The 11,810-nt window shown below is 40.5% G+C and overlaps 1 protein-coding gene across 1 annotated transcript in view; it reads right to left on the bottom strand.

The window, feature by feature from the left end:
* nphs1 (NPHS1 adhesion molecule, nephrin) overlaps positions 1 to 11,810 on the bottom strand; it is a 57,587-nt gene that overhangs the window by 42,192 nt on the left and 3,585 nt on the right. The window contains exons 2-3 of the mRNA XM_050045707.1: positions 9,850 to 9,943; positions 5,374 to 5,568 (exon numbers count right to left, since the gene is read on the bottom strand). Coding sequence (XP_049901664.1) covers positions 5,374 to 5,568; positions 9,850 to 9,913 — 259 coding nt within the window. The 5' untranslated portion in view covers positions 9,914 to 9,943. The remainder of the gene's footprint in view (positions 1 to 5,373; positions 5,569 to 9,849; positions 9,944 to 11,810) is intronic.

Below are 11,810 nucleotides of genomic sequence, written 5' to 3'. Positions count from 1 at the left end.
CCGGGGCCCAGTTGCAGGAGCAGCCCGCTAAGAAAGGCATTCCAGACTTCCCTCTCCCCAGCAGTATTTCCCAGCTCCTCCTGCAGACCCCGAGGCGTTCCCAGGCCAGATGATATATATAATCCCTCCAGCGCGTTCTGGGTCTACCCCGGGGCCTCCTACCAGTTGGACGTGCCTGGAAAACCTCTATCAGGAGGTGCCCAGGAGGCACCCTGATCAGATGCCCAAACCACCTCAGCCGGCCCCTTTCAGCATAAAGGAGGATGGATAAGATAAGGATGTCTTAATAATCACAAAGAATAAAAGCTCATTTGGTTTTCTTGTTCACTCTCCACTGAATATAACACTCGCTGTTCAGAGTTGTTGCATGTATATCGATAAGTATCTCCTGCAGGCCCAATTTCTTCTGTGTTGATTTCAGAGTGTCTGAATTATAGGCAATTTTCAACTTGGGAAATGGGAAAATTAACAATAAAAGCAATTTGTACAATGACAGTCTGGCATTTCAATTCAATACAGTAATATGCTCCACTACTGATGTCTGGGTATTTGATTTGATTATAAATAGACTATTTTTGTATTTCTGTAAAATGGAAACATCTCACTTGCTGAGAACCTCCTGCTGCAGGCATTTTCATTGACATGCAAGTGGTTGTCTAAACTCATAGCAGAGGCATTTTGTTTCAGAATGACTTTCCAGCATGGTAAATGAAATCCAATCCCGGATTCACAACGCCGACCGAATAAACTGTCTATTAATTGATGCCAGGCAGAGTCCTTCTCTCTGTATCTCTCTTCTGATAGTCTGGCATGCCAACGGGGCTTGATTTGTTTGATGCATTGCCATAACCTGTGGGGATTAGATGATGTTCAGTGTTGGTTTTCTAGCTACTGATTCTCTGGCTCACAGCCTACTAACGTGCAAAATAGTATCTTGGTCTGACAACCACCCAGGCCTAAAAATGCATGTGTCAAGTAAGCTGGCAAGATAATTAACACCAACCAGAAGCAATTTTCACATCTAACTTATCATTGAGTGCAGAGAGAGAGAGACATTGAAGTTATTAATCATATTCCTCTTTCCTGGAATTACTCACAAATAGTGCAATCAAGTTGCAGAGAGTGTGTATTTATGGTAGGGGAGATGGTGGTTGGCTGCTATGCATTTTGCTTATTTGTCCACTACTCTGTATTTATTTCAGCTAGGGCCTTCAAAATTTGTGGATACAGTACATCTACATAGCCATTAGGTCATCATCGGTGTATATTCTCCCCTACGCAGAATATCTGCATTTGTGTAAAAGCCCTGAAGCTTGAAACCATAGACTGTGTAAAAATAAAGTGGCCAACATGACGTCACCCACTGGTTTATGGATTCCTGTTTTAAAGCCTCGACATTTTGGCCGTTGCCATCCTGGATTTTTGGATCCAGGAGTGACCATATTTGATAAGATAATACTTTATTATCCATTCTCACTTCCACCAGCGCTGAGCAATCAACCCAAGGGTATTAAAACAAATAAAAACACATCAAAGACATCTGTGAGGTCGCCCTCCAGCAGTTATCAAAAAGACAATATACAGTAAGCAACCATAGGCCCCTCTGACAAACACTGTTATGTGTGAAAAACAGATCCACATTATATCCGTCCTACATTCCATACCCACTTACAGCATGTGTGTGCCGCATGATCCAAGTTGTGTTGTTGATTGCAAGTCTATGTGTGAGTCTGACTGTGTGTGACTGTGTGTGTGTTTGGGGGGGATCATTTCCTTAGGTTTATACTTTCCCTTTAATTGGTTGAGCAGTGTTATATAGTGAGGGACGAAGAGTCCTTGTACTGATCCTTTTTGCAGCCAGCCACCCTAAAGCGCCTCCAAGAGGGCAGGAGCTGCTACTCCCCATGTCAGACATGAGAAGGGTCCAGGGTGATTTTATCATCCAGTCTGAGGGTACGGTTAGTGCAGTTGTTTTGAGAGATGTTTTCTACGGTGTGACCCATCACCTTGGAGCAGATCCCCAGGAGCCCTAGAATCCTGGTTTTCACTTGAACTGAGAGGCCACTGAACCAGACTGAGCCTCCGGACTGCAGCATACTTTGTATGGTGGAGCAGAAGATCAGACTGAGGATTTCCTTACTGGCTCCTTGAGAAGTAAATCCTCTGTTGAACCTTGCTGCAGATGAGGTCCACATAGTAAGTCAAGAACAATGCACTGTCTACGTGTACCTCCAGGTATCTGAATGATGATGTCTGCTTTATGGGTTGATTGTGAATTATGACTGGAGTAATATAGGTATCGTGTGGCTCCAAAGATGATCTCCTCTGTTTTGAGTGTGTTGAGTGTGAGAGCATTATGGTCACACCACTGAACCATTTTGTTGACACTGTTCAGGCAAAGGTCTGACCCTTGCCACCAAAATTACAGCTCAACAGACTGCCAGTAGACTTGAGCTACAGTGCAGTAGACGAGTATGCACTATCCTTTCAGTTTTTCTTTTTTGTAGTGGTATCTCATGTTCGATGTCATTGACAGGCCAGTAAACAAGTTAATAAACAGCATAAAGCAGCATGGAGGCCAGTAAAACACCATTACAGTGGCTACATCTTTTTATACAGTACCTCTTACTTATTACATCTCTCTCTCAAACTCGGCACTGAATAGTGCTTGAATGGGGACAGAATTTATTCTGTGGCGGCCTGTCATTGCATCGCACCGGCAAAGGGGCTAAAATTTGTGTGTTCATTCGGGCGGTGGTACTTGGTACTTCCATTACTTTTGACTATAGAGTAATTTTTCTTGGGAGTAAAGGTCAATTGTAACCTTTCACATTAAATACAAAAGCCAGATGTAAGTGAGGGTTTTTTTGTCCAGTGGGAAAGGGGCTATAGACTGTGGTGATGGGCAGCCTGTCACTAAAAGCAATCACACCCTTAATTATACATACCAGGTGAATAGTATAAAAATTCACCCCCGTACAGTTGTCATAAATGCTGAAAATAGCTATAGAAACCAAAACCATTTTCTGCACCACAGGGTAAACATGTTTATTTCTGCTATAAAGTTGGGCGTTGTAACATGGGGGTCTATGGGGATTGAGTTGCTTCTAGAGGCGGCCTCAAGTGCCCATTAGAGGAACTGCAGTTTTTGGCACTTGCACGTCGGCTTCAATTTCCGACCTCAGAGGACGCCACTTGCTTAAAACACATTTTTACATAACTGGGAAAGGTCACTCGAAACAGAGAAGGAAAGAGAAGGAGAAAACTAACCAGTGTCAATAAATGATCTTGATTCTGACAAAGCTTTTGAATCATTCAGTCAGCCGACTATAAACAATATTTCTTTAATTCTTTTTTGTCTGTTTGTAATTTGAAAATCAGGCAGTATGTTGCAGAAAACATGCCACAATTTTCACAGAGCCCTTCATCCTTTCAGAAATCTTACATATCTTCAGGTGTTTTGTGCTACTGCTGTATGTGACAGGTGTCTATGCAGTGTTAATGTCTGACAGGTGTGAACTAACTGAAGGGTCTTAATCACATCTGTTTCCTGAGCTGTTCAGTATGACTTTCTGTGGGAATAAAGAATCATTTTGCTGGTTTACATGTCTATAATATTCTTTAAACTTACAAAAAAACTTTCTTTGCAAAGACATTCTGGTGTTACCAACATGTCACAAACTGTTAACAGACTTTAAGTTTAGCAATTTATAAATACTGGATGTTAGTTTGTTGATTAGTAAAGAAATATATAAAACACTGGCAGTATATTTGATGTCATGTAAAAAGAGTCTTTGTAATTGTATTTTGCCCAACTGACTGGCTGCTTGCCATGTACTATAATCAAATTACACCTTGTTGACCAATCATTGAAAATAAATCAAGAAAAACTCCCTTAATGCTTTGGTGCCTTGAACAAGCTGTTCTATCTGTTCTTCTGTGTGTTTGTCTTTACAGCGCACATTGTTGCGCACAGATGCATGAAATCCCAGATTTGGGCTCATGTCCATACACATTTACATTATTGCTTCTGCTTGGGAAAACTAAGGGTGCTACATCTACTGTAAGTATATGTTGAAATCAGCGCTGGCCTCTCCTCTTTTCGTGAACGTGTGATTTCAGGCTTTTTTAAGCATCAATAAACATCACTGATGGTGACAATCAGTGAAAACTGGTGGAGTATCAAGTGCAGTCAAGTGCCATCTTAAATGATTTCGCTCTTTGGGTGCAGTGTAAAGTGATTGCATACATCAGTCTGCAGTTTCTTTTCCTCGTAAAGTGTACCTGCGCTGATGGGTAGTTTATTCATGAGTGTTTGACAGCTTGTGTGTGTTTGTGGTCCTTGTGTTCAAGTGTATACATTCTTATTTTGTCCCTGTTGAAGTAAAAAGAGGCAGGAGGGTTTTTTTCTACCCTTTCTGCACCCGCTGTAATGCTTACCGTAATTTGCTCACTGAACACAAGTCAACAAACAAACAACCTCTTAGTTTATTTATATGTTTGTTTTATATAAACTCTAGGTTTTAATAAGCATGGATGATGTACGTATGGCCGTCTATGCAGTGTTTATGTGTCGCTGCCGGTCTCCCACTCTGTGCAACAGCGAAGTGCGGCTTGTCTAGTTGCGGGCTGATCAGGAACAGATGCTCTTCTCTTACTCGGGATTGCCTTCTAATTGGCTATTACTTTTTATAGACTGTGTTGCAGATTCTGCATCGCACTTTATTCCCTGCCACATTTCACTGATTTGCTGACACTCTGCTGCTTTAATTTTTTTTTTTTTTGTCTTAACATGTGAGTGACAGTGAGGGGGATGTGTGAGAGGCTGTTGACAATCACATCACCTCCTCAGCCCCAGATGCTCCCTGTATAGAGAGCCAGTGAGCCATAAGGTTCCCGTAATGTCTGTGTTGCTTTATTACAGCACTTCGAAGCCATAGCAACAACATCAATGCATTTACTTTTAGAGTAGCTAACATTGCGCTGCGCTGCTTCCTGAACTATATGTCACAAGAACATAAAGAAGTATGAAGGATGAGTCTGATACTGACAGCATATTATTGTGTTGCTTTCTTTGGCACATCTTTAAGCTCCCTCTTCACATTTGACACCATGTTCTTGCCCACACAGCAGCTTAGCTTTACCTTGACCAGTGTTTTTAATAACACTCGACTTGACTGGATCATCTGAGAGTTTTTATTCTTTGCCAAACTCATAAACCGCTGGCATTCTTCAACCGTATGCAATTTATGATGACTAATTCTGGCATCTTGTTAGTGGTGCTTTTATCATCTAAGTTTGTTTATTTAGTTTGAATAGGTCCATCAAAGCCCAATAGGCCATAGACCTTATTCCGTGAGTATCCTCGTTTACCTCTCTGGGGGATTCCAATCATGCTGTAGCGTGGAAAGCCTGGCAGGCTTCTCTGTGGTCCCAGGAGGAGGCCATCTTTCACCCACTGCACAGTCCCTGAGGCCCGCAGCACCTCACACCTCAACACAGCTGTGGCTCCTCTCCGCACAGTGAGGTTCTTGGGCTCAGACCTGAAGGCCTGCTGGGCCTGCGTGCCTGGGGACATAAAAGGAGGAGGAGGAAAGGAGTTGGAGTGGAATGGTAGAGCAGGGCAGGGGTGTGATGGGATTTAATGTATTGAGGTGGAGAAGAACAAGGGCTGAGTATGTGTGAGGAGTGTTACAGAGGAAGTAAAAAGGAATAGATGGAGCATGACATAAACATACACCACAGGGATGCAGTCTTGTGGTCTTTTGTCTGAAAAGGCACCCCATTGTGTCTGGCCACATTATTCATCCTGGCATATGTTTTATTGATGGGAAACTGCAGTGATACGGCCCTGAAAATGAGTCAATAAAGTAATTACTGTGAATTAAATCCCCCCTCAGCCATGCAGATAGGGTATTGGGCGGAGGGAAAAAGCATGGGGTATCAGAGACCTCGTTCACCTGCGGTTTTTCTTCAATGTCGATGTCCCACCAGCTAATTCCTCCTGGGAAGAGTAATGATTATCACTTTAATCCCCCTTGTTTGTCATAGGTGGGGTTGGCCATCCTTCAGCCAGGCTCTTAGGTGACATTCTGTGGTGCAGTGCACTTGAGTCAGGAAGGTAACCTTAAAACAGGCCACCCATGAGCCTCTAACACTGGGGCTAGGATTATATGATTATTATACATAAGGATTTATGAATAAATTCAGTTCAAGGAGCCAAACGCAAACTCCAATTAATGCCTAATATCTAAGCATGACTCTCGTTTAAACAATGCCCCACAGAGAAGCGAGCCTGATTCCGCTAGGCTGTTTGAATCTTGACCTTCATTGAAGCAATGACCAAGTTGTTTGTGAAGTGCATGCTCTGTTGCGTCTGACAACATGAGTGAGAGGCAGAGCTCTCAGATCAAGGCTGAACCAGTCACCTCACGTCAAATATGAAGGGCAAGATTGGCCATTACAGAGGATGCATACAAACAACCAAACACAAGAGCACATTTGCATACAGTTTACATAAATGAATACTCAACAGCAATCTACAGTGGCTTCTGAAATAGTTATACTGTATTATTCTGAGATGTAGAAATACCAAATACCATTACTATACATAGTGATAAGCCTATTCATGTGCTAATGTGAGTGCATGTAACTTTTAAATGAAGTAATAGCACAAACTATAATAAGATACTTTCAGGAGCAATAGATCGAACTTTTGCTCAGTTTATTATAACGAGGGGTTTTGACACTTAAGCTTTAGCCCACAGTGCTTAGGAGTGTAAGACAGTAAATTGGGAAATAATGTTGTCGGACATGTTCTGTATAACAATGACCTGCTGGTGCTGGAGTTAAAAAGGCAGAGAAAAAGAGTTGCATGTGAGGACAAGTGTTGTTGCTGTTGCTAGCCTGTTGATGTACAAAGAGAGCTGGATACAGGAAAAGCACGGCACTTTGAAGGCAATATGACATAGTGGCCAAACCATGGAATTACATCTTGAAGGTCATTCATGAGAACCAGCCCCGAGACTGCGGCTAGGAAGTGGGATTAAAGGAAACACTAATGCGCTTGTTGGGCCTGTGGATAGGGAAGATCTGGATAATCTTATAACTAACAGTCAAACTTTTTGGGCTACATGCACCACTGAGCGATTTTGATAGGAATAAACAGGGGCCCCACCTCCAAGGCTATATCCAGTGCTCTTTATACATCCATGGAACAACCTCATACAACGGTTTGTATAAAATCTTGCAAAAATAGGCATACAATGGCACATATGACATCTAACGAATTAGCACCCAACGATTGGCGTCATCATGTTACGTAATTAACAATTAACAACACAACAAGTTACGTACTTTATGTAAAGTTATATAGGTGAGGTTTGGGAAAAGAATCATGTCTGGGCCTCATCACGTAACATAAAGTACGTAACTCAACATAAAGTTATGTACATTACATAAAGTTACATACATTATGTAGAGTTACATACTTTATGTAAAGTTGCATAGGTTAGGTTTAGGAAAAGAAACATGTTTGGGCATCATCATGTAACTTACTCAACATGAAGTTATCTACTTAACGTAAAGTTATGTACATTGCGTAAAGTTACATACATTATGTAGAGTTACGTACTTTATGTAAAGTTGCATAGGTTAGGTTTAGGAAAAGAAACATGTTTGAGCATCATCATGTAACTTACTCAACATGAAGTTATATACTTAACGTAAAGTTATGTACATTACGTAAAGTTGTGTACCTTATGTAAAGTTGCGTAGGTTAGGTTTGGGAAAGGAACATGGTGACGTAGGCCTACCTAAAATTTAGGTTCCATGAAAGCTTATCTTTGACTCCCGTGGTATTCGGTATAACAGAAAAGGAGTGGATCAAGAGCTAAAGAACATTATCATCTTTACCTGAAGTATTACAGTGAACTGGTTTCAATGTTAAAGTAAGTTAGCTCATGGTAGCTAGTGTTAGCTAATGTTTGCAAACTTAGGTCATTGCTGTGCAGCTGGTATTTTTGAGTTAGTTTCTGACTTCACGACTCTTCTCTGCTTGTGCTACTGTTTCACTACCTTTAAGCATGCCTTCTCACAAATGTAAATCAAGTTAATACCTCACCATGTTTGTTGTGTCCTGCTTGTGGTCCCACTCCACCACTTTCTTCTCTCTCAGTGAGGTTGCCTAATGATGATGTCTGTGTCTTTAAACCAACTGAGTCAGATGAAATTAAGGGGGATTTAAATGTTCCATTATCATCAATGGCCATTATCCTGCATTTTGCCATTTGTGACCACAGTGTTGAGCTAAAGTGAGTATTAATTATTATTATTTTTTGGGCCTGTAAAGGGGAATTTCAGGGACAAGTGGTAAGTCACTGTGAGTTTTTTCACTGCGAGCGTTCCCTTTCACATTACAAGAATTGAATCCATTGTTGATACAGGAACATTATTAACTACAAACAGACCTATCTGAATGAACTGACTTATACACATTTGCACAGGTAGACTATTTTAGTGTTCCAGTAAGCCATGCTAGTAAATAAGCATACAGAGTGCTGGAGCTGCAGCACCTAAACGGAATGCAGCCATCATTAATTAATGTTATTAATTACACCTGCGCTTTGCTACTATGACCTGTCAAAATGTCCGTCGTGAAATATTGATTTCCATTCTTTATTCAAGAGCAGATGTCTACAATTATATATGCATGCACTTTCTCAAACCTGACTCCTACATTCATTTTTACTTTCTAAGATTAAGCTATTGTCTATACTTTGTTTAACAGTACCCAAATCTTTGCGGACAATATGTAAACTTCTCTAGCTACAGTATGCACCTCCAGTATTAAAGGTGTATACGTGATGAAGATCATGTTGTCCACTATATTGTCACAACACTTAGGGTTATGTTTAGTCCTTGAACTGTAGGCCATTGTGATGATCACCATGGAAACTAGTCAGGAAATACTGTGCACATTATACCCAGTAGCAGAATTGAAATTATGTCGGTGTTATTTATTTTCTGCATAAACTAGTCAATGCTGGAGGTGAGATTAGGAGGGACATACACAGTGTATAAAAACTGCCAAGGATAACATGCACAGCACTATACTGCTCAACATTGGACAGATTTCCCTTGGGCTAAAACGTGCTAAACAACAACCCTGGAAGAAAAGTCACTATGGTCACATGGAGTAACCCTGTTGGCCATACCACAGTTTAGGCGGTATTCGGATTAAGCTATTTGCATAAAACGCTAATACCCTGAGACTGAGTTGCCCCTGTTACCATGAATAAATTGGTTAACAAAATATGTTTTTTTCTACCTGTTCATAGGAAGAATGATCCCCCAGCAAAAGAGAGTGAAAAAGATGAAGCTTCTGGTTTCCTATTTGACTAAGCAATAACAACAGAGGGAGGTAACAAAGATGATATTAATAGTTCATCCTGTTCACCACCTTAATTTGCCAGCTGATGCTCAGATGCTGAAAAAAGCTAAAGTGAAAGTAGAAGCATATACAGAAGCCACAGTAAGCCCATTATCACTGCAGCAAATGTGCTATCTTGGACACGATTTTCACCGTATAAGATTAAGAAATACGATTAACCTGCTTTGTTTAACTGACTTATATTCACAGCAAAGACCTCACTTTAAACCTGTACGACTTGAGAAGGCAACTCATACACATAGACACATGGCAGCTATTATGTTACAGTGGAAAGTCATTTAAGACTTCAATAAAGTCAAGGTTGCCCCTGCTCAGCTGAATGGCCTGTACACGGATGGGACTTGAAAAGGCCAAAGTTACTGTAATGATAGCTCCACAGTGACATTTGATTCTCTTACCCCAGATGAGGCAGACAAAGGGTAGAGCCAAAGGAGATACAATCCATGCTGACAAGAAGTCCATTTCACCACTGACACCTGACCTTCGACAATCCTGGAACAACCATAAAAAACAAAACAAAAAAAAAAACAACACAACATGAAATACACTTAACATAAACTCCATGTACTGTACAAGATTATTAGAGTAGGCGTATGCTTCTAAAAGTCCTTTTTATTATGTCCTGCAGTGTATTATAAGAAGCTATCAATGTTAAATGAGTCTTTTTGTGTTTATGTTTCTCATTTATTTTCAAGGTTAGACCTTCGGACAACATATTGCATCTTGTGTTTGCTGTTTACTGTTCACTTCAGCGTCAAGTCTCACACGCTTCCGACAAGCACATGATTACACCAGTGCAACAGACTTTTCAGACCAATCAACCGATCAATCAACCAATCAGTCCATCAATCCTGCATTGGCATGCACTGAAAACATTAACAACTTTAAAACGAGAAGATTAAAGGTATGTATAACAAACTAATCACAATTTCAAAGGTACTTACAAAATCAGTTTCACTAGTACGGTGTTGGTAAATTGTGTTTTAGATGGGAACTTTCTTTTTTTGTTTGGCTTAGTTTTCTTCAGCTCGTTTCTTCTGATGAGTCACAAGGAGAATTTAACATTTGAGCTCATAATAACCTATTATGAAGAACTCTGTGGCTGCTTTTGGCATTTCATGTGGCCTCTCTCGGCACTATAATACAGTATCAGCTGAGAGAGTCAAACACAGAGCAGATATGATCTCTTGTCCTGATATAAAGCAAATAGATAGCTTTCAAGGCTCAGCAAGGTGATTTTTATCCAGCACCTAAATCAATGGAAACCAATGGCTGTATGGAAACCAGGAAATACATTCAAAAGGTATAGAAACATACTGCTACATGGTATGAAAAACATCAATGATGTACATGACACAGAGCATGTAGTGAACAGAGTGTCTTCGCAAGAAACACAGCATTGTGCATTATCTACAAAAAGCTTTCAACAACCTATAACATGACTCTGATTAGTGTCAGTGCAGGAGGTGACACAGACTACAGTTACATAAAAATATATGCAAAATATTTGTTTTTTGCCCTTATTCCAAAAAAGACAATACTCCTAAGCTGTTTACATGACTAATGACAATGAATATTTCACTAAAACTTCCATATACATGCAGCCATGCATACTCTGATTAACGTGCCCTCACATGTCGTTTATCACGTCAAAATACAGAAAAGTGGCCAGCTGGAGGCGCATCTCCCATTTTGCTCCATTTAGATTCGGGCTTTTCTCTTGGGCACCCCAGCCTTGCAAACTTGTTGGTTTGTGTGCACAGATCTGACCGCAAACATTCAAGAGGCTGTATTTCGCAAACTTTAGTAAAAACACGAACTGAGACGCATTGTCCAAATGTGCTACTAACATGTATACATGTCCAGAGAATGCTCATGAAACATGAATAATATCGGCATATTCCACGTCTTAATCTGAGAATGCTACATTTGGAATAAGGCCTAATTATGAATTTACATGACCTGTATCATATTCCAAATATTGTCATACAAGTCCATACCCATTGGTAGCTTTGTCACCTTCTACCTATGCCAATCCTCAATGCCTATGTGCAGTTTCACATAGATTGACCACGTCAGTGAGTAGAAAAACGTGGGACAGACAGAATGACTGACTGACAGAATGACACACTGACAGTTCCCGTGATTATGTACAGCATACCATACCATGACTTAGTCTTACCAAATATTAGGAAAAAAACATTGGGCCACAGGGGGAGCCACAGCGATCGGTCGCATTTTAGCCATTTTTAAGCAATTTTTCTGTTGTTATAGCGCCACCCAGTTGCCAATTAGAGTTCAATCAATCAATCAATCAATCAATCAATCAATTTTATTTATAAAAAGTTTAGTAAAAATC

The sequence above is a fragment of the Epinephelus moara genome, chromosome 6 (genome assembly GCF_006386435.1).
Source record: "Epinephelus moara isolate mb chromosome 6, YSFRI_EMoa_1.0, whole genome shotgun sequence".
NCBI classification, from domain to species: Eukaryota; Metazoa; Chordata; class Actinopteri; order Perciformes; family Serranidae; genus Epinephelus; species Epinephelus moara.
The sequence above is the reverse complement of the archived record's forward strand: the minus strand, read 5'-3'. Positions and strand labels throughout refer to the sequence as shown.